At 36.5% G+C, this 27,751-nt stretch overlaps 1 protein-coding gene and 1 long non-coding RNA gene across 3 annotated transcripts; one reads left to right on the top strand and one right to left on the bottom strand.

Moving 5' to 3' along the window:
- Positions 1–53: 53 nt before the first annotated feature.
- Positions 54–14,458, bottom strand: LOC138149675 (uncharacterized). The gene is made up of 5 exons (XR_011165390.1): positions 14,149–14,458; positions 5,409–5,456; positions 4,711–4,882; positions 599–658; positions 54–217 (listed from the first exon to the last, which is right to left on the bottom strand). It is a non-coding gene; the product is annotated as an uncharacterized lncRNA (long non-coding RNA).
- On the top strand, positions 211–27,671 carry LOC138149674 (arylsulfatase F-like). Of its 2 annotated transcripts, none has more exons than XM_069072841.1 (10): positions 211–274; positions 2,461–2,610; positions 4,666–4,787; positions 8,609–8,740; positions 10,820–11,243; positions 14,728–14,831; positions 16,808–16,942; positions 21,814–21,976; positions 26,290–26,411; positions 26,975–27,671. In XM_069072841.1, the coding sequence occupies exons 1-10, from the start codon at positions 261–263 to the stop codon at positions 27,340–27,342; spliced, it is 1,734 nt and encodes a 577-aa protein (XP_068928942.1). In that variant the 5' UTR covers positions 211–260; the 3' UTR covers positions 27,343–27,671. The 2 variants fall into 2 exon arrangements, with proteins under 2 accessions (XP_068928942.1, XP_068928941.1); XM_069072840.1 differs by having other exon boundaries at positions 14,695–14,831.
- The last annotated feature ends 80 nt before the right edge of the window (positions 27,672–27,751 follow it).

The following is a 27,751-nucleotide window of genomic DNA, read 5'->3' as shown; positions in this document are numbered from 1 at the left end:
AATTAGAGCACTTGGCAAATGCTTAGATGAAAAACCAAAATTAAAAAAAAATAACAGTGGTCTTGCTTTATTTTTTTTTATATAGCAACTAAAAACAATTTGATATTTGTAGGAATTAGTGGGAGTTTCATAGAAGCCTGGAAGCTCCTAACTTTGGTTGTGAATTTAATTCATTTGAAGGTATCGCATTGACTTTTACAAGCAGTTGTTCTCTTTCCTGAAGAAGAAAAGAAATATATGCATGATAAAATTGAAGATACATGATGGAGCACTGGTAAGAGACAATACCATTGAATATCTTTGCCTCTCCAATTCTCTCTTATGCAAAGGACAAGGTTTATGTAGCATTTGTAAAAGTAATCATACAGAAGTGTAATATAGTGGAATTCTTCCTTGTGATGAACTCGACATTTCTGGGGATGAGAATCTCTGGGCACATATCTAATAGAATATAAACTTAATAAATGCAGCTGATGATGGAACAAAAGCTGCTTTGTGAACTTGAACAGATCTGTACCGTGATTACCCCATTTATTGTACCCTCCCAAAGGTTTTATATTCGTTGGGCAGTGGAAAGGCTGGCCATTATATCACTTACATCCTTTCTTTGATTCTGAAGGTCACACTGAAAGTTATTCATTCTGAAGGTACCCAAGATCTAAAAGAAAAAAAATAGGATGACACTAGTGTAGCAGCAAGCACCCCAGCATCCTCAGGGTGGCTGCCAACACAGGTTCTTAGATCTGATTTTCTAAAGGAAAGCAACTCAAAATGGGTTAACAAGCTTGCTTTAATCAATCAAACATATCATTTACCTAATTCAGGGGAAAACGTCAGCACCCCTAACTTCATAGTATACAGAGGTTACAAGCAGAAATTACAAGAAGATAGAGAAATAAACAGATCAAACAGACAGGCCTCCAACTATCCAAGCATTACATCCATACCTAGTCAGTCACCAGAGAGGGAAGCATCAACATCTGGGTTTTTCAAAGCCGGGGAACACTCAACGGCTGTCCAGAGTCTTGTCTGGTCAAATTACACAACACTTCTCAAAGTGAGCCCCAAAACAAAGTGTCACATCAGGGATTATATAGTCTTCTCCTGGTTCAGAGAATGTAACAACCCTCTTGACCCACTGCCCAATCACAAAGCATCAAGGTGAGCGCATTCATGAAAAACAAGCCTCCTACCACAGGCTCCAGGCTCACTCAACATAGGAGCAGGGAAGATCTTAAAAATTTACATTCCTATAACAAGTAACTATGTTTTAAAGTCTAAATGGAAGAGAGGCAGTTTTTACATCTTCATTTTTTAATGGATGTGAGCAACTTGAAAATTAGATCAGGTTATTAGTCTGCACCTGGCAGTCTGGTCGTCTTGGTGGATTAGGAAACTTTCCACTTTTCAAATTAATTTTTATTTTCGCTCCAGTTGCTTGAGAAAATTCAGTGAGTAATGGATTGTGTAGACATTGCTATTGTAGAAGTCTACTTTATAATTAGGAATACATTTCTTGATACTGTATAGTAAATGAGAGTTAGCATAGACATAACCAGATTCACTTCTGTAAGGATATTCCTACTTCACTCTGAAGGATGCCATCTGGCTTTACAAATGACAGAATATGAAATTATATTATTGAGATTGGATAAAAACTAGATTCTACTTACAAGAATAACATAATTTAAGGTCTAGTTTAATGTTTTCATGGCCTTTTCTTACTACCAGAGCTGACCATATACTTAGGTTGACCAGATGCCTACTTGGTAGAGTGGTTTCAAGAAAACTATAGATATTTCCTCTGACTTTTCCCCTACTCCACTTGCTCAGTAATAGCTCAAATTTCTCTAATTGGGTACAAAGATTTTTTTTTGACCAATAAGAATTAAGGCTTAATATGAAAATGTCCTTGAAAGAGGGAACTTCAAAGTCCTAAAGTCTTTCTAAATCTTTTTTTGTGGATGATCAGGAAGAAAGAAGATGGATACTAGCTATCTGAAAGTGTGGTAGAGGAAAAAGCTCTGGAAACTGCAAAATGACAGAGAGAGAGAGAAAACTAGGAACATTAAAAACAAGTTCTACAAGGGGTGCCTTGGTGTTCAATTGTATATCTTGGTCCATGGTTGTCTCATGGCTTCTCATACCCATTTCCCTGTATGTTTATGTTTATTTGAAATTTATGCTATGTATTTTTATACTTTTAAAACCAAAGTAGTTATAAGACTCATATTGGGAATTTCTTAACCAAAAACTGACCAGATATTCCCTCCGGGATTAGTTGGCCTAAAATGAAATTCTCCAAACTGGGGGACAGAAATCAGCAAGACTGAATGCCTGAATTGATGCTCCCCATGCTTTGGTTCATAGCAGAAACATATATTTTTTCTCATTTTATCATCAAAAAGTGATTTTGATAAATTCTTAATTCATTAAAACATAACCTTTTTTTTTTCATAGGGACTCCCTGATCATTCTTTCCCTATTTGGTCTGTTGTTCAAAATATGTGGATCAATGGCTGTACCTGAGTCCAGACCCAATGTGTTATTGATAATGGCAGATGATCTGGGCATTGGTGACTTGGGATGCTTTGGCAATGTTACACTTAGGTATGGACTTAGTAAGTTTTAATTTCATTTTGTTGTTTAAAAGTTATGATGAAATCTATGGATTCGTATGTATGTGGTTGAATGGTTTGTTCTTCATTCTCAAAGAGGACCATGACTTTAGGGAGATGATGACATGACTTGCAATTGATTTTGATTTGAGTGAGGGAGGGCTGTACAAAATCACCAGCCTCATTTTGTCCTCCAGAGTCATCTGAGTTTAGTTTCCAGATATCCTTTAGTACAATTGGAGATGGCCCAGGAAGCAATGGGTGACTCTGGCCCTTTTAAGGTGAGGTCTTCTCAGGTTCTCATTTTGAGTGAGGCAGTGCCAATTCAGTGAATAGGCTTCTTTAAGAAGTGAGTCAAGGAATGGTCCCTACAATAAAAAAAATTAAAATGGGAGGGGAAGACTCAAGGTTGCTGGCCAAAAGTGAAAGAGTTATCATTTATTTATATTAACTCTGAGCCAGGAAGACCCAAAAAAATAACCATTATATGGTTCTTGGGCAGGTACCAATTGTTTTCCAATCCATGACATCCAGAGTGAATTGGGTTTAAGTCTTGTTCTTTGAGAAAGAAATATTGGTAGTAAACCCCAGATTAACTAGTCAGCTTTTGACCATCAAAATTTACCTTCCTTTGGGCAGAACACTCTCAGGTAAAAGGAAAGGAGGAAGTGGAGAGGAGAAAGGATAGGAAAGGATGGAAAGGAGGGAAGGAGAGAAAAGGAGAGGAAAAGGATAAGTTGAGTTGCCCAACCTGACCTGGTCAGTTGGGTACCCATTCAGGCAGATTGGGGTATTCATAATGTGTATAGCTGGGTTAATTCATGCTACTTTAGAAATTTTTTGGACCAAATTAATACACCAATTTGACTAAAATTACCATAATATTAGCTCCCATAAATGATGCTACCTATGTCTACAGAAATAATTGCAATGACAGGTAAGTGCAGTGAATAGAATGCTGGGCCTGGATTCAGAAAGTCCTTAAGCTCATATCCAGCCTCAGTTACTTTCTAGTTGTGAAATCCTTATTAAGTCATTTAACCTCTGTTGACCTCTGTTTCCTCCACTATAAAATGAAGATAATAAAAGCATCGACTTTGCCACGTTGTTGTAATGTTCAAATGATATAACATTTGTAAAGCACCTCTTACAATGCTTAGAACAATGCAGATGTTATATAAATTCCAGCTATTATTAGCTTTTATGTTAGAAGATGAAAGGAAGATTAATTGGAAAGTTGAAATGCTTTTTTGGTTTCTTTCTTTATTTTGTTTTATTTTGGGTTTGTTTTAAGGAGGATGATTTTTTAAAAGTATAGTGTAGGAATAGTTATTAAATTAAGTTTTAAAATCTACATTCATGAAGGATTTACACATAATATGATGCTTTAATCTCAATACTGTGGTCCAGTGTCAGTTTAATGAACACAGAAACAATGGAGATATATTTAATCTGGAAGAGAAAAGACATAAAAGATAAATAAGTGTATTTGTGAGGCTGTAATCTGAAGAAAGAATCTATTATATTCCATTTGAACAATGAAGGTGACTATCTCTTAGTAGGTAGAAGGTACAGAGAGAAATATAAGTTAAAAATATGTATTTCCAATCAATTAAAGGGCTCCAAAATTTGAATAGATTATCTTGGAGATGAATGAATTCCCCTTTACTGGTGGTATTTGAATGCATGGTATATAACCAGTTGTGTGAGTAGTATAGAGGAGATTAACGTTTGGGTAGAAGTTATCAATTTAGATAAGCTATTATTCTATTAATTGACATAAATCCCCTTAAATAAGACTGTCACCATTTAAGAATATGAAAAAAAAACACAATAAAAAAGGAATTCCAACACTGATCCTAGCATCACTTTCACTTTCTAAGATATCCCTAGTTAATGTAGCACACTGGAAGGAAGGGAAAGTCATACTGGAAAATCTATGTTGGCTAAATGTTCTGCAAGTCTCATCTTAAGCAATCTTAACTGAATATTCTCATATAACTTTAGCTAGCTTAAAAGATGCTTTTGCTCCCTCTGTACTTTTTAGGACTCCTAACATTGACAGCCTCTGCAAAGAAGGTATAAAACTCACTCAACATATTTCTGCAGAATCACTGTGTACACCCAGCAGATCAGCTTTCCTCACAGGCAGGTACCCAGTCCGAACAGGTATGAAGATCTTTCAATATTATGTCATTGATTGATTGTAGAATTTTGCTCCATTGATTTCAGAACGTAGCATAAATCAGTACAGTGTTGTCAAACTCAAACATAAATGAAGGTTATTAACTGGGACATAATGATCTCTACAGGTAACATACTGACAGCTTGCAATGTGATATCTTTATTTGACTGTATTTAAATTATTTTGTTGTATATTTTCTAAATATATATAATCTGATTTGGACCATACTCAGAAGTGTTGGGGGTATGTAGCCCACTGGAGATGATTTTGACACCTCCGAAATAGTTGAAAGAGTACTAGCTGTGGCATTAGGGGACTTTGGTTCAAATAATTCTTCTGACACAAGTGATTTAACTTTCCTGAAGCTCAGTGTTTTCATCTGTAAAAGGAATGAGTTGGACTACATCAGTTCTAATGTATCTTCCAGTAGGGGACAGCTAGATGTGGTGCAGTGAATAGATCACTGAGCCTAGAATCTCAGGAAGATTTGAGTTCAAACCCAGCCTCAGATACTTACTATTTGTGTGATCTTAGGGAAGTCACTTATTCTCTTTCTCCCCTAAGTTTCCTCATCTAGAAAATGGCGATCATATAATAGCACCTACCTTACAGGGTTGCTGTGAGGATCAAATGATGTAACCATTGAAAAGTGCCTGGAACATAGTAAGCTATATCAATGTTAATTATCATCATCATCATTATTAACTCCTATGAACACCATCTAAAACTGATAGAAACATAGGTACTATATTTTTCATGTAGTTTATGTATCTACCACTCCGCAATGTCAGTCATAGTTAGTGTAGTGCCTACACAGTATTATATCACTGCTGTCAACTATGACTATGCCAGTGTAGTTCTGAATTGCAAAATATAATAGACTCTCAATATAGAAGACAGAAGTGAAACAATTATTCTGAGTCCAGAAAGTCAAGTCCCAACACCACAGAATCAAATCTATCAGAGCAACAAAGAGGTTAATACAACATAACACAGCAGGGATAAATACCATCCCAAAGCCGTTCTACAAACAGACACTCACAAGGCTAGCTCTCTCCTTGCTTATGCTTTCTCTCCTGCCCCAGCTCTAACTGCTCTGTCTCCCAGTTTCCTCTTAGCTCTGCTACACCCCTTCCTGTTAGACCCATTCAACAAACTCCTCTCACCACAGTACAAGCTCCATGTGAATATATTTGGCCTACTAGGTGGCTGGGAAGATCTTCAAATTCCCATCCCCATAACTCATAGCCATAGATCACAAATTTCAAACTGGAAAGAAACTTAGAGATAAACTAGACCAATTCTCTCATTTTATAAATGAGGACACTGAAGTCCAAAGTGGTTAAGTGACTTTTTTTCCCAAGTATACATGTGTATGAAATGACCGAAACAGAATTCTAGCACATTCCCTATGACTTTATATCTACTCTTTCCTTTGGATCATTAATAATTATTATTTCTGTGTTTTGTTTTTACATTACAAATATTGACAGATTATCCCCTATTCTTCAGAAATTTCTTATAGCAAATTAAAACATTTAAGTAAAACTAATAATACTAAGGCTTCATGTGAAAGTGAGTGTAGTATTTCACATCCGTAGTAACCCACGCATCTCTTTTTTTAATTCACAGAAAACTATTTTCTTTCTTTCCCTCATAACAACCTGTTATAAAACAAACAAATTCTCCCAACAAATATTAATAGTCAAGGAAAACATATTCCTTCATCTATGAAATGACAATAAAATTACCCATGCCACAAGGTTATTGTGAGGTTCAAATGTGATAATGTATAGCAAATATTTGGCAAATTTTAAAATGCTATTAAATTGTTGTTATGCCTATTTTACATATGAGGAAACCAAATTGAGAGAGTCAAAATGGTAAGTTCTTAATTGACAAAGTTTCCATGTATCAGAACCTAAATTCCAGTTCGAGTTTTCTGTCTGCACACACTTTCAACTACTTCAAAACACTGTTGGAGAGCAAGAGTCTGTAAGTCTGAATTCCAGTCACTGAAATATTAATGACCAATTCTGTGGCTTGGACTAGAGAGGTTATTAATTCTGTGAAATGGTATGATAACTGTGATCGCACCTACCTCCCTGGGTAAAAAGCTAGATAATATATATTAATTGAACTTTAACAAGAGCTTCAAAAATGATCTCATTGTACTAGCTGTGCCTTATGTTTGGAGTATAATCCCTCCTCATCTCAGCTCCTTAGAATCCCTGAAGCTTTTCAAGACTCAAGTCCCCTTCTGCAGGCGGTCTTACTATCTCCTCTGTATGTCCCTTATAAATATTTATACATCTACATATTTTCTCAGAAATCAGAATGTATGTTCCCTGAGGGTGGTAATAATTTTATTTTGTTTTTATTTGTATCCCAAGCACTGTCACATAGTGCCTGACATGTGGTGAGTGCTCACTAAATGTTTATTGATTGTTTAAAGTAGCTGGACGGCAAAATGAGGTGATCGGGTTCAGTTCTTGACTCTGCTCAAACTAACTATAGAATCATTGTTCTTATTGTATCAAGTTTTATATTATATCACCCTGGTTAATTCATAACTATACAATTAAAAGTGTAAATTAACTCTAATTTTTCTTATATTGGTATAGCCCAGTCATGAGCACGAAATATGCTTCCTGCTATTTAGCTTCATTATTTCTTGAAGGAGCACCTTGTAATTAAACCTATTCGAGTCCTTTTTATGCTTTGAAGGGTTGATCCCCAGGTAGTTTATGCATTTTGTAGTTTTGGAATGGGATTTTTCTTTCTGTTATTTCTTCTTCGGTCTTGTTTTAATTATATAGAAATTATTTTGATTTGGGGGGATTTATTTTGTAGTCTGCAATTTGTGGAAGCTACTAATTGTTTTAGTTATTGGTTTTTTTTGCTGATTCTCTAGGATTTTCCAAGCAAACCATTATATCATCAGGAAATATGGGTAGTTTTATCTTCTCTTGATGCTTTTAATTTCCTTCTCTTATTGTATTGCTATTGCTATCATTTGTAGAATTATACCAAGCATCCTTGCTTCACTCCCATATATATTAAAAGAAGGTTTTTGAGTATTTCTATTTCATATTATGCTTGATTTTGGTTTAAATTAGATTTTATGATATTAAAAAGTTCATTTTACTTTGTACTGTTTTTGGCATAAAAGGGTTGAATTTTGTCAAAGGCTTTTTTTTTCACCTAATGAGATCATATGGATTTAGAGGCTGTAGTTTTTCATATGATTTATTATGTTTATTATTTTCCTAATGTTGAAACTTTTTTTGCAGTGCTGATATAAATCTCATTTGTTCAAAATGAATGATTTTTTGATAACTTTCTGTGATCTCTTTGACAGGATTTTGTTTTAAAATCATTAGTGACTGCTTATTAAATATATTGGCCTTTATTTTTCTTTCAGTGTTTTATCTCTCCCTCATTTATGTACTAAGATTGTATTTGTCTCACAAAAAGATTTTGGTGGGGCATTTTCTCAACTTTTAAAACTAACTTGTAAATCATGGGTACTAATTGCTTTTTAAAATTTTGATAGAATTTCCCTGCAGAAAAAATCATAGGAACAAAAGTTTGTGATTTCTTTAGTAGCTTTTTTTAATAGCTAGATCTATTTCCTTTTCTGAGGCTGAATTATATCAAATATCTCCGTGTTGTACTGATAGTTCAGATATCTTATATTTTTTAATGTAGTTTGCAGCAGGAATTGGAAAACAAAAATGAAACCTGTGGTCACATGACTCATGACTGAATTGATTATGTGGGTTTGTTTTCCATTTAATTTCAGGAATGGTCTCTAGAAATGGCATCCGTTCCCATGGTATCATCAACTCTCTTGGGGTCAGTGGAGGGCTCCCTCGGAATGAAACCACATTTGCAGCCACCCTAAAGAAGTATGGCTATAGAACAGCACTGATAGGTATGTGGAAATCACTTTTTTCAAAATTGCTTTTCCTTCCCATTCCTTCTTCCCATCCCTTCCCCCATCCCTCCCAAAAATGTTGTGATAGGTATGAGACTTTGTAATATTGGAAGACTGTGCATTTGAGTGAAGACCATTTTAATTCTACTATTTTATGGAAAAACTTGTTTTATTCTTTTTTTTTGTTTTGTTTTTTGGAAGGGCAAAGGAAGGGCAATTGGGGTTACATGACTTACCCAATAACCCAGGGCTAGTAAGTGTTAAGTGTGTGAGGTCAGATTTAAACTCAGGTCCTCCTGATTCAGGCCAGTGCTCTGTTCACTGTGCCCTCTAGACACCCCTGTTTTATTTCTTAAAAGATAGAGAGAAATGGCATAATAGAGAATGTCACCATATACCTAATGCACACTATTCCATAAATATAAACATCATAAGTGGTAATATGGGACATGCATTGGGATCATACATGAGGAATATACACATAGGGAACTTATATTTCCAGGATATATGTTCTGTGGGGCAAGTCACTCTTCTGGTAATGTCATTGGGCAGCTCTCACTGGGCCTGCTCCCTACTGAGTAAAGAGTATTACTCTCCTGCTGATCTTGTGATGACTGCTGGTGAATTTGATAATGTGAACCCACTTAAGTATGGTTTCACTGGTATCTAGTGGGCATTGATTCTACTGGTCTCATTCTCATGGTTTCTGCTGGGAATTGCTCCCTGATACTCACTTTTTGGCTTTATCTCTGTAGGAATGCCAGATATCTCACCTCGAGTTTGTTTATTAGGATAGGCCCTCATAGCTAGGACCCCTCTTAAATAAAAGCAGTCTCACAGCTCTTTGGTCACAACCACCCTATACAGCTAGCAAAAGGTGGATAGAGAGCACTCAGACTAGGATTAAGTATTTTCTTTAGGACGCTATATTTAAGCAAACAATAAGTCCCTCAAAGAAAGACATTTTCCCCGAGTACCATTTTATGCGTGCTGCCATATGGCAATAAGATGTGGAACATGAATGTCACTAAAAATGGGAATTACAAAGAGCATAATTAAAATGTGTGTGATGGATGTGAGTGGACTTCAACATACAACCACTAAGGAATTCCAAAGAATTACAGAAATAAAGAACATCATCAAAGAATGGTATGAAAGGATGAAGAGAAGAGCTGACCACAAGTTGAGAGCTAGGGGATAGTATTATTTGTACCTTCACAGTAACTGGAGAAAGTAAAGAAGACCTCCAATGTCACTACTTCCTGAATTGAACATTTGGAAGAATATGGAAGAGTCATACAAGATGGAAATACACGGTCAAGTTGTGATTTGCATCACTGAAGGGTGCTCCCAAATCGATGAGTTAGGTATATAAATAAGGCTACTTCTTGACAAGATCACTTCAATTTCCAAGTATGTTATTCCTCAAAAATTACCTTTAAATAACTTTTTTGAAAATTTTATTGGGAATATACTGCAATCTCCTCATGGTTCTATGCATTTGTTCATTGTCGTTTGGGATATGTGCTCCTCTGATTCTTATTTCAAATCAACAATCATTTGTTAAGCATCTAATATATAAGCAGTTTTGGAGATACAGATATAAAAATGACAACACCCCCCTGTCTTCACAGAATACACATTCTACTGAAATCTATGATCCTGTGTCTTTCACCAAGGATTTGAAATAATTGCTAACAAGAAATTGCCATGTACATGATTCCATAAGGTTTGCAAAATGCTTTATATGCCTTCTGTTGGGCTCACTTTCTGCTTATGTACTAAAAATGTATCCATTCTGCTAATCAGAAACATCCCCGCCAAAACAACAACAAACAAGCAAACAAAACACTGTGCACTAAATGAATCAGTTGAAGGAAAGCTCTTTAGGGAAGGAAATGACTTTGCATGTATTCAATTTAATGGACTTTTGTTCAATGCCTACTGTATGCTTAAGCATATTTTTTCCTATTTGGTCTTCAAGAAAAGGAAGATTTATCAAGAATGTCATTCGTACATTAATGTACATAGCATATTAATGCAGTCTAAAGTAAAATTTTCTATTTTTGCTTTCAGGTAAATGGCATCAAGGTTTAAACTGTAAATACCGGAATGACCACTGCCATCATCCAAAACACTATGGCTTTGATTATTTCTATGGCATGCCATTCACACTCTTTTACTCTTGTGTGCCAGATCCCTCCTGTGACACAGAATTAGCCATAGCAAAAAAACTTTGGTTGTGCATGGAGCTAATCATCATTGCTGTTCTTACGCTGACTGTGGGGAAACTAACTCATTTGGTCTCCATACCCTGGCTGTTTATTATCTGCATTATTTTATTTGGCTTCCTTTTGGCCTTTTCTTGGTTCTGCAGTTTCCAAAATGATATGTATTGGGATTGCATTCTCATGAGACAACATGAAATTACAGAGCAACCTATGAAGGCAGAAAGAGCCAGCTTAATTATGCTTAAGGAGGCAGTTTCTTTTATTGAAAGGTAACAATTGCATTTTCTTTAGTGGCCTCCTTCCTTGGTCCTGTGCTTACTTGTGTTTTAGTTTAGATGCCTTATTACAATGAATTTTTATACTTTGAATTAGACAAATTTTTGACTTTGAATTCAATGTCTCCCTTGGATGTGACAATGGAATGGCTTTGTGGTCCTGTAGAAAGGACACTGGATTTTTTGTTGATTTCTGAATTTAATTTGAAATTAATCTTTGAACCTTATGGTCTCCTAACATCTAACAGACGTTCTTGATAATAATAATAATGATGCTTAAAAGTTTATAGAATTTTACCTATCTCACACAACAACCTTATAAGGGGAGTGCTATTGACATATTCATTTGATAGATCAGGAAATTGAGGATCAGAAAGGTTAAGTGACTTGCTCGGGTCATTTAACAAGTAGATACTTGAGGTCAGGTTTGAACTCAGGTCTCCTTGATATCTAGTCCAGCCCTATTCCTGGTGGGTTACTGTTTCTCAAGTTACTGAAGAGAAACTCTATGCAATGCGTTTCGATAAGCACTACAGGATATTCAAAGAAGGATAGGTTCCATTTCCTTTTTCCCTTGTGTGTGTATGTGGGCAGGGGGGGAAGGGTAGTAATTTAGGGAGAGTACCATGATGGCAGCAGCCTATAATCTAGGTATTGAAAAGTGGCTAAAAATTCAGAGAAAGAACTTTAGGTAATGTCATTCCAAAATAAGGAAACCAGAGGATATCAGGAATTACATAAAAATACGTATTCTTTCATGTTTTTTATTAGTAGTGACAAAAATAGCAATATATTTTAGGAATTTTCTGATAGAAAGTTATTTTGATTCTCTGTGGAAACATTCAGAACCTATATAATCTCTTCCAGTGGTTAGTCATTATGCAATTTGGTATGCATAATAGAACTCTGAGGCCCAACTGAACACTTGGAGTTTGCAAGGAAAGTTGAGAAAGGAAAATGAAAAGAAAAAAAAAGGGAAGATTAAAACAGTTGAACAGTTTACTACTCCTGATAAGTTAAGGAGCAAAACTAAAGTGAACAAACATTCCTGCCACGCACACACAAAGATGCAACAGTCAGTAACTCTTCAACCTGAACCACCCAGGTAAATTATTCTCTTTTTGTAAGAGATATAAGGAGCTGGTCCAACAGATTAGTGCTAGCAAAAATGCTCATGAAAACCAGTCACGAATAGCTGAGTTTCGCTTTAGTCTCATTAGCTTTTTCTTATCCAGATATTGTTTTTAGGTATATTTTCCCTTTTCATTTGTCCACGCTTCTTAAATATCAAGTTTAATATATTTTCCATAGGTTTTGAGCACCAGCTCTTTACTCAATATAGGAATATCATTATCTTGTATACCCATTGGTCATTGTTGTTGCTTAGTCATTTCAGTTCTGTTGGACACTTTGTGACCCCACATGGGGTTTTTTGTAAAAGACACTGGAGTGGTTTGCCATTTCTTTCTCCAATGAATTTCACAAATGAGGAAAGTGGAAGAAAATGGGTTAAGTAACAGTAAGGGTCATGTCAGATTTGAATTAAGAAAGAAAAAATTGTTCTGACTCTAGGCCTGGCACTCTATCTACTGTTTCATCTAGGTACCCCTACACATAGATTAGTCATTACCTTAGTCAGTCAACTAGCATTTGTTAAGTGCCTACTGTGTGCCAGGCAAGTAATGAAGATACAAAAAAAGGCAAAAATAAAAGATCCGTTGGTTTTGTTCTCAAGGAACTTCCATTCTTCTCAGGGAGATAACATGTAAACAGCTACGTACGAAAGAGGCATGTGTCTGTGTCTGTGTCTGTATGAAGAGATAGCCATCCATATGGAGAAACAAATACATACACATATTACATAGTACATGCATGGTCATGTGTTATATATAATATATAATGCATTGTATACATAGGCATACACATGTAAACATGTATGGCTCTCCCAAATATGTAATACATTATATATAGTATATACATACCTATGCAAATGTGTGTGTGTGTGTGTGTGTGTGTGTGTGTGTAATTGGGGCAACCTCAGAACGAAGGCCTTAAGATTAATTTGCTCATTCTAACTTTTATTAGTGCAAGTTCTTCCAAAAAATTCAAAGAGAATTCTAATTATGACAGAATCCTTTGGGTCATAGATTTAGAGTTAGTACCTTTAGACCAATGGTCTAAATGCCTTCATTCTCTAGTTGAGGAAACTGAGGCCCAGAAAGGTTAAAAGTGTTACACAAACTCACTCATTAGTAGGCTACAGAGGTGAATATGAACTTGGCTCCTCAGGGTCTAAATCTCTGTCCTAACTATCAGTTTGTACACACTTTGTCATTTTACTGAGTCACCATTTTTCAGTATTTAGAGGTTTTATTAATGCCTTTTGTACTCATATCGCAGTGTTATTTGGATGGACTCTACCTTTTTTATGTATAACCTCCCAATACTCCCCTGCTTTCTCGTGTCCTAGTAACTATTTTTAGAAATGAACATTTTTCTGATTGTATAGTAGTATAAACACAGTATTTTTTGAACCGAAAATATCTAGCATTGATCGTGATTGCCTGCTTTAATACAGAAATCTCCAAGTGAATTTGAGTGTAAGATACATTTGTGAGATTGATTATGATTCTATCTCTTCCAAACCAGGTTCATGGAAGAAAAACCAAACAAAATTTTATATGGCTTTTACATCTTTACAACAACACTTTTATCCCAACCCTTTCAAAAATCCCAAAGTACAATCATCGCAGAAAGGTCTAGTAGTTTGGCAGTTTCTAGGACAAATTAAAGGAGAAATTGAGGACACATTCTTCAACAGTGTCTTTCATATATTTTTATGAGTTACTATTTTAGAGAAAGAAGTTGGGATAGTGGGGAGAAGGGTGAAGCAGCCTACCTTTGGGAGACTGCCATATTATTCCTCCAAAGGAAGAAGGGAGAAGCAGTAGGAATGTTCCCCACACCCAGTCTGTAAGGTGTGCCAACACCATTCTAGGTATGTCTCTACTCCTAAGGGTTGTTGTGAGACTCAGTTAAGATAATACATGCAAATCACTTTGTAAAGTTTAAAGTCTCTGTTAATATCATCATCATAACCATTAACATGCAGTCATGAAAAGTACAATTTGTAAAGATATTTTTATTAATGGTTGTCTATAAACTTTAAATAGAGGCATTTTTCTAAGTTTTCTAGGTTTCTATGGAATAAATGGTGATCAATAGTCCATTCCCTATTTTTCTACATAGGATTTTATTATAATTATATGGGGGGCACCAAGAAGAACCTCATACATGTAAAGATAAGGGGAAATTTTATATTATCAGAATATGTTATATTATCATAATTTCATAACATATAATAGCACTATATTATTCTAAGTGTGTAGTTAAACTGTTTTTGTTTAAATCTCAGGCTAAACTCCATTTGTTTCTGTCTTTTTAGAAACCAAGATAAACCTTTCCTCCTATTTTATAGTCTTTTGCATGTCCATACACCTCTTCCTACAACAAATGAGTTTGTTGGAAGTAGCAAGCATAGCTTTTATGGAGACTTTGTCGAAGAGATGGACTTTCTGGTAGGTAAGTGAAAGAGCTGATTCCTATCATGCAATATGTAGATGTCTGAGACATACTTATGAAGTTTCCCTTCAGCAATTAGATTAATTTTTGCCTTGGAAAGACCTCCCTTCCCTGTTGTTCTCTTTTTCCCCCAGCATCGTTCTCCTCTCTCTTCTTTTCCCCTTTGTTCACATTAGGGAGACACGGAGCAACCTTTGGAGGATTTGGGAGCATTGGTTGTAATTATAGGGAATCCACAATAGCAAGAGACACTTTGCCTCTCACATGGCTGCCCTGATTCTTGGGTTGTGTTGAGAGAGGAAAAGAGAAGACATGCATTGTTCCACTGTCACCGGCTGGTAGAGCTATCAATTAGTATGAGAGGAGCATGAAATGTAATGAAAATGTAATTAATTAGACTGTAAGTAATTGAAAATTCATCCAACCAATGATAATTATGGAAAGAGGTCTTCATTAGAGTGCTCTTGCTTCCCATAGCCAAATCTTGCCATATCATTTTACTGTCTTAATTTGCTGAGGGCTTCCTTTTTCTTTTGAACAGTAGCAGGATTGGGAGCACCCTTTGTTCTAAACGTTTTCTTATACCCTCACTTGTCAAAATGAATTTTCCTGTTTCTCATGTCCTATATATTAGAAACTCTAATAGCTTTGTACTAACATAGGAAAGTGACTAAGATCACCCATGTTGCATAGAGAATTGGATTTCATTTTTTCTATTGGTCTATCTATCTATCTATCTATCTATCTATCTATCTATCTATCTATCTATCATCTGTCTGTCTATCTATCCATCACCTATCTATAGTCTATCTCTAACTATGTATCATCTATCTCTTGTTATACTAGGCTAAATATTTAACAACTGGCTTAATATACATGCACAATTATCTTTCACCAATTTATGAATTTGTTGGCAAAAAGAATTAGAAGAAAGGAGTCATGTAGATAGATATTTTAATTCAGAATCAGGAATACATGGGTTCAAGTCCTCTCTCTGATAAATTCAGGCTCTGTGACCTTGGGTAAGTTACTGAATGTCTCAGTTACTTAATGTCCCAAGTAGCACTAAGATCATTAATCACAAAGTGAGAAATCTGATATATTGACAGGAGGGGTTTCCTTCCTAGGATTTCACTTAACTGATACAAGCATACATGTGTCAAAAAATATTCTGTAAAATAGAATTTGCACTTTGAAAGGAAATTAATAATCCAAGCATAATGGATCTGGTGCAGCTTTCTTGGGTGATGTCACTGCTCCATAAGAAGGATCCTTGTTAGCTGTTTCAAAAGAATTATGTTACGTGTAGGTTGAATTAGAGAGATTGTGGAATATGTGAGGAGCGTTCTGTAACTGATTCTGGTGAGGTACGTAGAGTGGCTGCATCGGTTTAGCAAGCTGAGGGATTTGTAAATGTGTCAGGTCTTCATGGTATAATAAGGTTATTTTATAGGATAGTATGCATGTCCTGATAATATTACGTTTATCTCATATCAAATTGTATATTGTACATCTGTATTGGTCTTATGGTAGTTTCTGTAAAATGTGACTTGACAGGTTCAAAATTAAGTTCATTTTCTGTCACTCGAAAATTGAGATGGCTTTTGCAAAGCATTTTCCTTTGTAGATATGTTGGCCATTCATATGATAATCTATCCACTAATAAATCAATCGATATTTATTCAGCATCTACTATGTGTCAGCACTGTACTTAGTGCTGGGGATACAGAAAGGGACAAAAGTAATTCCCCTACTCTCAAAGATCTCGCAATCAAATGGAGTAGATAACCTGCAAATAAATACATACAAAGTGAACTACATATAAGATAAATAGGACAGAATTTTTAAAAAAGAAGATACTCATATACATGATTCTTTTTATGCTTTTACAAAATGTTAGAAAATAATAAAAATATTAAAAATTTTATAATTTTGGGTGTCAACAATTACATATACACTTTTTTTTCCCGTTGAAGGGAAAATTCTTGATGCCATTGATGAAAATGGTTTGAAAAATAACACAATTGTATACTTCACCTCAGACCATGGAGGGCACCTGGAAGTCATGAGAGGAAGGCTTCATATAGGAGGCTACAATGGAATATATAAAGGTAAGATGAGTGAAGGATGTTGGGGGATTGCTTTAGGTTTAATCCCTTTGATGCTATGTGCTGCTTGGTCAAAAACACAAGCAGATGTTAAAGCAAGGTGACCCAAATCAGTTAATGGAAAAATGTTTACTTGTAGAATTCTGGAAGGGTTGGTTATGAAGAAGTTTTTTTAACCTGCTCTTATGAATGCATAAAGGGCAAGCACATGCTAATCTATAAAAGAGATATGTTTTTGGAGGGATGTAGACATTTCATTTTTGTACTTTAGGAAACATCGAAGGTAAAGAGGAAAGAGGAAGGAGGATCAGGCAATGGGAAAAAGGCAAAAACAGTGAAAGGAAGGAGTAGAGATGACATCTGCAGATGCCTGTAATGATTAGGTGTAATACTTGACCTCGTTTCTAGTGATAATAGGAAAATCAGAGCCCTGGAAAGGGCACATTGAGGAGAAGATAGAAAATGCCTGATTTGGTTTTAACTTCTCGAGTCATGCACCCTGGAGAGCATGTTGTTCCACTTTTTGTATTTTTGAGGCAAAATCCTTGTTGTCTGATGCCAATGGCTTGAAAATAACACAATCATCCACCTCTTTATCCCTTGTCTCTTAGCAGAATATTATTTTCTGGTCAAGATTGGAGCCCTTAGGGAATATTAAGAGATCATATCTCAACAGTATTTTTCAACAGCACTTTTCTCAGAACAGCCCTGTGAACTTTGTGGTTGCTCTGAGAGGTGAGGAAACTGAAGCTTTGAGAGGTTAAATGACTAACCCATGAACTATGACCCAGCTTATCTCAGTCCTTCATCAAGTGTTAAGTGCATACTCTATGCCAGGCACCTGCTAAACATTAGGGATGCTCTCAAGGAGCCCTCAGTTTCCTCATCTCTAAAATGAGGATAGCCGTAGTACCCATCTCCCAGGGTTTTGTGAGGCTACAATGAGATATTTGAAAAGTATTTCATAAAAGTTAAACAGTACCTATTAGTATATTATAATTATATGTATATATGATATTATATGGCAATAACAACAGCAATAACGAGACTGGCCTTCTGTTTAAGGTGGGATTTGGTCTGAATTTCAGCTATAATTTCACCTGTGGGCTGCAGATTCCTAGTATCGCACACCTCAATTATGCCAGTTTGAGATAATATATCAAAATGAAAAATATCCATTAAAGGTTCTGAGATTTATTGACTCTGTGATATCTATAGCAGTTCACTCAAAAAAGTTCTTCATAGCTGTAAGGTCAGAGATTCAGTCTATATAGTTATCATGGGCTTCCTATCTCTTCTAGGATTGAAACTAATGGGGATTTGTCTTTTATTTTGGTTACACTTAGGTTACTGTGGGGATGTAAGGCAGGTGGAGACACTAGCACACAGGAATGCTACTAGCACAGGTTCACTCTTGACCTGGTCAGCCAGGAAAGACAGGAAGAGAGCTCCAGAGGGTCTAATAATCTTACTTTATTCTAGTCTAGTCTTCTCACAAGAAGATTTGGTGATAATGGGAGCATCAACTCCCACAGCATTCCCTAATCACCCTTCTTGCATGTGCTGACAAGAACGGGGGTGGGGGGAGGCAGCAACTACCCCTACATCTTGATGGGGTCAGTTGAGACAGACACACTTTATTGCTTCCTTTAATCCCCTCAAGCCTCAGTGGGGGGGCAGTTGATGCAAAGAGAGATTCCCCCCAAGGCTTGTTGGGGGATAATCAAGGCAAAAACAACATTCCAACTTGTGCATTCAACACTAAGGGTTCTCCAATCATTGACCAGTGCTCACTTGCTTTATAGGGCAACAGAAAAAGAAGCCAGCAAGAACCTCACAAATTTACAGTATCTCATCCTTATATCACACTGCACAGTCACAGAGGATATTTACCATTTAAGCACACATCTATGTTATTTATCATTATACAACACTGTGCAAGCATGATGGAGATGTTTTTAATCATGATCATGAGAATGCATATCTAACACCTAGGAATGATTAAGCTTGATTCAATAATTCCTTCTATTGAATTTAATGACATACAGTATGGTGCTCATGCTGAAGTCACTGCAAGCTTAATCAGTAAATAAGTAGGCATGTTATAAGAGATTATGATGGGCCAAGAACAGTGCTAAGTACTGGCGATATGAAGACAAAAGTGAAAAAGTACCTGCCTTCAAAAAAAACTTACATTCTAATTAGAGAAATAGCAGGGAAACATAATTACATGGGAAATATATACAAAATGAATGCCAGGTGGTTATGGAAGAAAATGCACTAGGTAAAAAGGAAGACGGGTATAAAAAGATGATGAGGAATCACCAGAAATGATAAGGAATAAATGGACGGGTCCTGGTGTCTAAGGGAATTCACTCGAACAGTTTTCAATTTAAAGAAAGGCATTTATTAGGGTGACACACCCAAGCTGTCCGTGTTTCCATGTGGGATAAACAGAGCACAAGGGGCAGGCTCTACTCCCCTAAGGCCTGCAGAGCAATTGACCAAGTCAAAGGTCTGGTTTAAATACAATTTTATGGAATGGGGAAGCAAAACAGGGGAAGGGAGGAGGGGGGATCAGGGATATCATGCAGTCGAGAGGTGTTCTTTTCATAGAAACAAGCAAGGAGAATAGGAAAGGGGGAAAGGAGGAGCCCCAAGATTTCATGTAGTCCATACAAATAAGCAAAGAGAGCAGGAAAGAGGAGGGGAAGAGGTGTTCTGGAGTGTCAGACTAACTGGGGTGCTTTCTGAAAACATACACATAAGTCTATGGTTGGGGCTTCAATGCACTGTCTTCTTTGATCACTTTTCTGACTGATCACATCCTGAATCTTATCTGCTATCTCATGTTCTACCTCCTGCTTGCTGCATCTGCCTCCAATACTCATGTCTTCTTCACCTCATCATGGAGAAGGTGGAACTTGATCTGAGGCTTGAAGAAAACCAGGGATTTCAGGAGATTAAAGTGAAGAGGGAATGTTCGTTCGCTCCATCTGGGGGACAGCCAGTGCGAAGGCAAACAATAGGAAATCGAGTGTTGTGTATAATAAACAGTAAGGGAACCCATGTGACTGAATAACAGGGTTAAGGGCGGGTAGTAATGTACAAGAAGAACGAAAAGGTAGAAATAGGTCAGGTTATGAAAAGCATCATGTGTGAAAATGAGAAGTTTCCATTTGATCCTGGAGATAGCAAGGAGACCCTGGAGTTTACTGAATAGACCTCTCCTTTATGAAATTAAATTGGTAGCACTGTGGAATATGGATTGAAATGGATAGAGGTTTGAGGGGAAGGAGAATACATAATACATTGCAATATGGCAAATGAGATGTGATATAGGTCAGAAGTAGGGTGTTAGCTGTGTCATTGGAGAGGAAAAGGTGAGAAAGATTCCATAGGCAAGAAGTAATATACATGGAGAAATTGGATATGAGCAGGCAAGGATGATACCGAGACATCCAACTTGTGTGCCTGGGAGAATGGTGGTGCCCTCATTGATATTAAAGAAGTTCAGAAGAGTGATGGGTTTTGGAGGGGAAATACTGAATAATGAAACACATATAATTATCTATTAGATTGCTCAGTTTGAAATGCTTCTGGAACATTCGGTGCTGAACATTAAATAACTAATTGGTGACATGGGACAAGGGGACAGGAGAAAGATTAGGACCATATATATAAATATGTTATAACAGTTGAGATAAATAATGCAAATGTGATTTTCATGGGGATTGAAAGAGCTTGCAGCGATAAACTGTGTTCTAGATTTCAATATGAGACATTTATTTCCTCCAACATCCAGGTGGGAATATTGTATGAAGTTTTTTCTTCTTTTGGTGGATTCAGATTGGCACAACACAAACTTTTTAGTCGTCTCAAATGGTACCCAAGTTTGATTTACAAATGCATGCTTCTGACCACAAGAATGACTACATAAAAATGCTGATTTTTTTTGTTTTTATTTTTGTTTTGGTATTCAAGTAGTGTCTAATGCTTTTTTTTAAAGCATGTTTTTGATAAATATACATTGTTCGCTTTCTAACAAACTTGTTCTGTACTAACACAAAAACTCAAAGCTCATGCTTGACTAATAGCAGAGCTGGGTATTCTACAGTTTTATATATCTCTATCTATGAAAGAAAAGTAATTTCCTTTCTGAACTACATTTCTGACCATGTCACACACCTTTTGCCCCAAATAAACTCCCTATTAGCTCTATGACCAAATATGGAATTTTCTGGTTTCCAAAGACCTTTATGACCTACCTTTTCCCTGTTTTTCCAGGATTCTTACACTTTACTCACCTCCAAATACTCTGCGATTTTGCAACTCTCTTCTTGCTGTTGCTTGCCCAAGATTCTTCATCAGTTTACTCCATTCCCTTTCCCTGTGTGTACCCTTTGCCTGGAACATTCTCCCTCTTTACCTTCACCAAATGGCTTCCTTTAAGACTCAAATCTCGCCTTCTGCAGGAAGGCTTTTCTGGTCTTCCCTCACCGCTAGTGACTTCTCTCTGACATTACTTCCAATCTAATCTGTATCTATCTTGTTTGTACAAAATTGTTTACATATCTCCCCAAATGAAATGTGAGCTCCTTGAAAACATGGACTGTTTTCGCCTTTTTTTTATATTCCCAACACTTAGTCCAGGGCTAGACATAAAGTAAGTACTTAATTAAATGCTTGTTGACGGATTGATATTTGGAGATACACATACACCCATAAGCCTACATGTATGTATGTATGCACGTATGTCCAAAGAATGTCCCATAATTCTTACTACTACTTTAGCTTTATAAGCCTTCTCACTGCTAAGAATATTTTAGGTAGATATGGTAATATACTTGTGTTTTTTTTTCTTTAATATATAGGTGGAAAAGGAATGGCAGGCTGGGAAGGTGGAATCCGAGTCCCAGGGATTGTTAGGTGGCCAGGAATATTGCCGGCTGGAAAAGTTATTGAGGAACCTACAAGTTTGATGGATATTTACCCAACTCTAACTGCACTAGTAGGAGCAACTTTGCCTCAGGATCGGTAAGAAAATAAAAATATCTGAAGACTCATCATCTTTGCTTTCTCATAAAAGGAAAAAGAAATTTAAAAGCTTAATTGTCTTCTCAAGGCTTTTCTTGCTAAATAGTTTTCCCTTGGTACATATGTGGCTGTATCTTTTGATTGCAAAGTCAAACAAGAAATATCTGATTCCACCAATGCAAGGCAACTTGAAGAAATAGATCTTGACTGAGTAATCATGTTTTTATGAATTGTAGAATGAATGAATGTAGAAGATGAGACTAACTCTTCTATATATAGATAATTTATTTTTGAGGGAGGAAGGCAAGGTAATTGGGGTTAAGTGACTTGCACAAGGTCACATGATTAGGAAGTGTTAAGTGTCTGAGGTAAATTTAAACTTGGGTCCTCCTGACTGCAGGGCCAGTGCTCTATTCACTGTGCCACCTAGCCACCCCACTAATTATTTTTCAATTTATTTATATATTTTTAGTTTTCAACATTCATTTCCACAAGATTTTGAGTTATGAATTTTCTCCCTGTCTTTCCCCGACTCCCCACCCCAAGACAGTGAGCCTACTGAATACCCCTTCCCCCAATCTTTTCTCTCTTATACACTTCACCATCCCCCCCCCACTTTCTAGTAGGGCAAGATTCATTTCTATACCCCAGCGCCTGTATATATTATTTCACAGTTGCATGTGAAAACAATTTTTTTAAAACATTTGTTTTTTAAACTTTGATTTCCAGATTCTATCCCTTTTTCCCTCATCATCTACCCCCCTGGGAGGACATGCAATTCAATATAGGTTGTACATGTGTAGGTATAAAAAATCTTTACATGGTAGTTATATTGAGGAAGACTAAGTATATTTCCCTCCGTTCTATACCACCCCCCACTTATTCTATTTTCCACTTTGGCCCTGTCCCTTTTCAAAAGTGTTTGCTTCTATCTACCCTCTCCACCAATGTGCCCTCCCTTCTATTATCCCCCCTCTTATCCCCTTCCTTCCTACTTTCCTGTAGGGTAAGATACCCAATTGAGTGTGTATATGTTAATCCCTCCTTAAGATAAATTTAATGAGGGTAAGATTGACCCATTCCCTTTCAGCTTCCTACTCTTCCCTTGCATTGTAACAGTTTTCTCTTGCCTCTTTTATGTCAGATAATCTACCCTATTGTATCTCTCCCTTTCTCCTCCAAAAATATTCCTCTCTCACCTCTTAATTTTATTTTTTTGATATCATCCCTTCCTCTTCAACTAATCCTGTGCCCTTGTCTATGTATACATGTACACACATATACACATAATCCTATATGTGCTTATATATATATCCTCCTATACATATACACACATATACATACATATGTGTGTGTATTCCCTCCAACTCTCCTCATACTGAGAACTCTCATGAGTTATAATTATCGTTTTTCCATGTAGGAATGTAAATAGTTCAACTTTAATAACTTCCTTGCGATTTATTTTTCCTGTTTTCCTTCTCATGCTTCTCTTGCTTCTTGTATTTGAAAGTAAATTTTCTGTTCAGGTTTTTTATTTTTTTTTATCAAGAATTCTTGAAAGGCTTCTATTTCATTGAATGACCATATTTCCCCCTAAAACAGTATACTCAGTTTTGCTGGGAAGGTGATTCTTGGTTTTAATCCTAGGTCCTTTGACATCCAGAACATCAAATATCCCAAGCCCTTCAATCCCTTAATGTAGAAGATGCTAAATCTTGTGTTATTCTGAATGTGTTTCCACAATACTCTAATTGTTTCTTCCTGACTGTTTGTAATATTTTCTCCTTGATCTGTACACTATGTAATTTGTCTACGATATTCCTAGGACTTTTCTTTTTGGGATCTTTTTCAAGAGGTGTCTGGTGAATTCTTTCAATTTATCTTTTGCCCTCTGGTTCTAGAATATCAGGGCAATTTTCCTCAAGAATTCCTTAAAGGATGATTTCTAGGCTCTTTTCTTGATCATGGATTTCAGGCAGTCCAGTTACTTTAAAATTATCTCTCCTGAATCTATTTTCCAGGTCAGTGGTTATTCCAATGAGATATTTCACACTGCCTTCTATTTTTTCACTTATTTGAATCTGTCTTTTTTTTTAGTATCTTGATTTCTCATAAAGGCATTAGCTTCCATTTGCTCCAATCTAATTTTGAAGGAATTATTCTCTTCAGTGAATTTTTTAAATTCCTTTTCAGCTGGCTACTTTGACTTTTTTAAGGCATGCTTCCCCTCATTGGCTTTTTGGGCTTCTTTTGCCATTTGAATTAGTCTATTTTTTTATGGTGTTATTTTCTTCAGTCAAGCTGTATACTTTTTTTCATGATTTTTTTGCATTACTCTCATTTCTCTTCTCAATTTTTTCTCCAGTTCTCTTACTTGATTTTCAAAATCCTTCTTGTGCTCCTCATTGCCTGTGACCAGTTCATATTTTTCTTGGATAGTTATGATGCAGAAGTATGGACTCTGTTTTCTTCTTCTGGCTCCATGTTTTGATTATTTTTGTCCCCCCAAAAGATTCTATGGTCTGATTGCACTTCCTCTGTTTGCTCATCTTTTTTTTTGCTTTTTTTTGAGGGCAGTTGGGGTTAAGTGACTTGCCCCAGGTCACACAGCTAATTTTTGTGTTAAGTGTCTGAGGCTGGATTTTTACTCAGGTCCTCCTCATTCCAGAGCCAGTGCTCCATTCACTGAGCCACCTAGCTCCCCCTCTCTTGCCAGCCAATGACTTGACTTTTGAGTTCTTTCCCAAGGTAAAACCCTCCTTCCAGTATGGAGAGGGCTGTGTCCCAAATTGCTGGGGGTTTTTTTTTGCAGTTTTGTCAGAGTTGTTACCAGAGCTATGAGAAGGGTGCCCTCTCTACAGCCACCATAAGCTCCAGTACACTAGCGTTCCTCACCCGAGGACCACCACCCAGGACTGAGACCCAGATCCAAGCAGAACAGTCCTAGAACCCCTGAAAACATTAGCAAAACCCTCTCCCAGGATTTCTGTAAACATACAAGAAAATCCTTCTTCGGGGCTTCTGAACCAACAGAAAGGTTCCCAGACCCCTGAAACAACAGCACTGTCCTTCACCAGTGGACAGTATTCACTCTCTGTCTGCAGGACAGTCTCAGGAGCTCTTAGCCAACAGCCAGGTTCCAGGACTTCTTCAACAGGACAGTCTTTCACCAGTGGACAAATCTGGCAAAACAACATCAAAACAGACAGACAAAGTACCAGCAAAACAGCCACGTCTCCTCAGTCCTTGGCAGCTCCAGGGGCAGGTCTCAAAAGTCCAGGGCAATTCAAAGTAGCCCTCAGCAATCATCTCAGTCTCTCTCTCTGCCTCCACGAGGGTGCTGCTTCCAAAAAGTTCTTCTGCCTCTCTCTTGTCTCTCCAAATCTAGGTCACCAGCTCCTCCCAGTTCGTTTCTCTCTTTTCAAATCAACAAGTCCATCCCACAGGTGGGATTAACAAGCTCTGTTTTTTAACACAATCAATTTGAAAACCAAGCCAATACAGGGGGATCTTTATATTCCATTACTATCACACCTGCTAAAGTCATACATTGATGAACATTTGACTTGGAGACCACCCATGGTTCTTGAATGCTATTGTATTAGATCATAAGCTCTAGAAGACTGATTCACTTTGAGTATAGTTAGTGATGTCTGTGGTCCAAGGGTAAGTCTCAGATAAATATGAAAATGACTCATCACCAGGAAGTTGCTTACCAGGTAGTGTTATTTTGGTGCAGAGGTGTAGTATGAATACATAGCCTATTATAATGTTTATGTAGGGTTTACTATATATGTTGATTAAAACAAGTAATGACTTTTATGAAATCATTAATATTCTTATTCTACAAGAATTCCCCCATGATAAGCATCAAATAATGGGCACTATATAAATGTTAATTGAATAAAAATAATCACTTCTTGATTTAAGATTCTTTGCTTTTTCAATCTTACGCACTGTAATATATGAAAGTGTTGCTTATGAAGTATAAACAGTGAAATTTAATGCCTTTACAGGAAATTGAATACATTGGGATTTACTGATATCCGCTAAGTTAATTAATGCAGAAGGTCTCCCTTAAAGCAATACAAACAGAATTTTAATTAATCCATGGGTTAACTTTCTTTGCTGTAGTTGTCTTTAAACCTCACATATATAATTTGGGGGTTTCTGTCATTTGTGTTTTTTTTTTTAATTTCTGAATTTGTTTTGCTTTCTCCAATAGTTTGTCGTCCCTTGAGGAATGGAATTATTTTCTTTATAACACTTTGATATTTCCATGATTGTGAAACCAGTTCTTTTTATTACCTCAGAGTGATTGACGGACGAGATCTAATGCCCTTGTTGAAGGGAGACGTTCAACACTCAGAGCATGAATTTTTGTACCACTACTGTGGCCCATTTTTACATGCTGTACGGTGGCACCCAAGGAACAGTGAGTATAAAATATGCATGTAGTGGGAAATGGTCTAAAGTAGTATCAGTATTCTACTCTAGTCCCAGATGTTGACCTTGAGGATGTTACTGGGACAGGTTTTTAAATTTATTTTTCTCTTCAGAAAAAGAAAGGGTTTAGATGGGTTGACCTCTAAAAACCTGACCAATCTGAACATCGCACAATATTACCTGATGCAATCCAACAGTAAGACATGTGATAACTTCTTTCTCATGTTCACATCTCCCTGAAAGTCACTATAATTAGTCCAAGATGTAGGGAATATTTTAAAATAATATTTATTTTGAGGAATGGATTGAATGAATTCTATTTTATGAGAAAACGAGAAGAAAACAGATTCATGGTTTTGTATCAAAGGTTTATTACCACAGAGAATGAAGTGATAAGGTGACTTCCTAGAAGTAAGACGATGATTACTTTATCAGTTTTGTAAAGGAGATATGTGAAAAAGTTGCCGTAACATAGACAAAGTACTAGCAGTTTGATACCTGGGAATAAGGGAAAGGCTTTATATCTGACTTTTTTTCCCCCTTAACCTTTAGGTGATGCTGTTTGGAAGGTCCATTATGTGACACCCATTTTCCAACCCACAGGAGCAATAGGTTGCCATGATGCATTATATGGCATCTGCCCATGTGAAGGAGAAAATGTTACACACCATGATCCACCTTTGTTGTTTGAACTTTCAAGGGATCCTTCAGAATCTAAGCCCCTTTCTCCAGACAATGAACCTTCCTATGATACAGTGATTAAGAGAGTAAAAAAAGCAGTGAAGAAGCATCAAAAGACACTCACACCTGTCCCAGAACAACTTACTTTGTATAACAAGGATCACATATGGCTGAAGCCATGCTGTGGTGTTTTCCCATTCTGCCTGTGTGATAAGGAAACTGGAAAGTTTACCTTGTAATTATATTTAAAAATATAATAAGATGCTTCCCATTAAAATTGTTTCTTTCTATTTTGTAATGACTAATGATTAAACTTCCAGTAAATTTACAGCTTAGTCAATAGCTTTAATATTCAGGAGAATCATGATACAAGGAACAGCATTCTCAATTTGGATTTAGAGACCTAATGGGTTCCCATTTGAGGGCTGTCACTAACTATATGTATGGGATTGGTCATGTGTCTTAGCCTCTCTGGGACTCATTTTCTATATCTATAAAATTAGCAAGTTAAACTACATGTCTTTAAGGACACTTCTAAATTGAAATAAATGATACCACAATCATGTGACTTTCTGTTCGCTCACTGACACTTTTGTATTCCCTAGCAAATGGCTGTTATACTTTACATTTTTCTTTCTCAAAAATGTG

Source organism: Petaurus breviceps, unplaced genomic scaffold, assembly GCF_028583685.1.
Source record: "Petaurus breviceps papuanus isolate PSGF00001 unplaced genomic scaffold, PetGlider_PUasm1.0 90849, whole genome shotgun sequence".
NCBI lineage: Eukaryota > Metazoa > Chordata > Mammalia > Diprotodontia > Petauridae > Petaurus > Petaurus breviceps.
The sequence above is the reverse complement of the archived record's forward strand: the minus strand, read 5'-3'. Positions and strand labels throughout refer to the sequence as shown.

What these genes read in the sequence shown, in the direction of transcription:
- LOC138149674 (XM_069072840.1), top strand. An exon ending in AGAGATGGACTTTCTGGTAG is followed by an intron (nt 14,832 to 16,807) that starts GTAAGTGAAAGA and finishes TTCCCGTTGAAG; the next exon opens with GGAAAATTCTTGATGCCATT. An exon ending in ACGGTGGCACCCAAGGAACA is followed by an intron (nt 26,412 to 26,974) that starts GTGAGTATAAAA and finishes CTTAACCTTTAG; the next exon opens with GTGATGCTGTTTGGAAGGTC.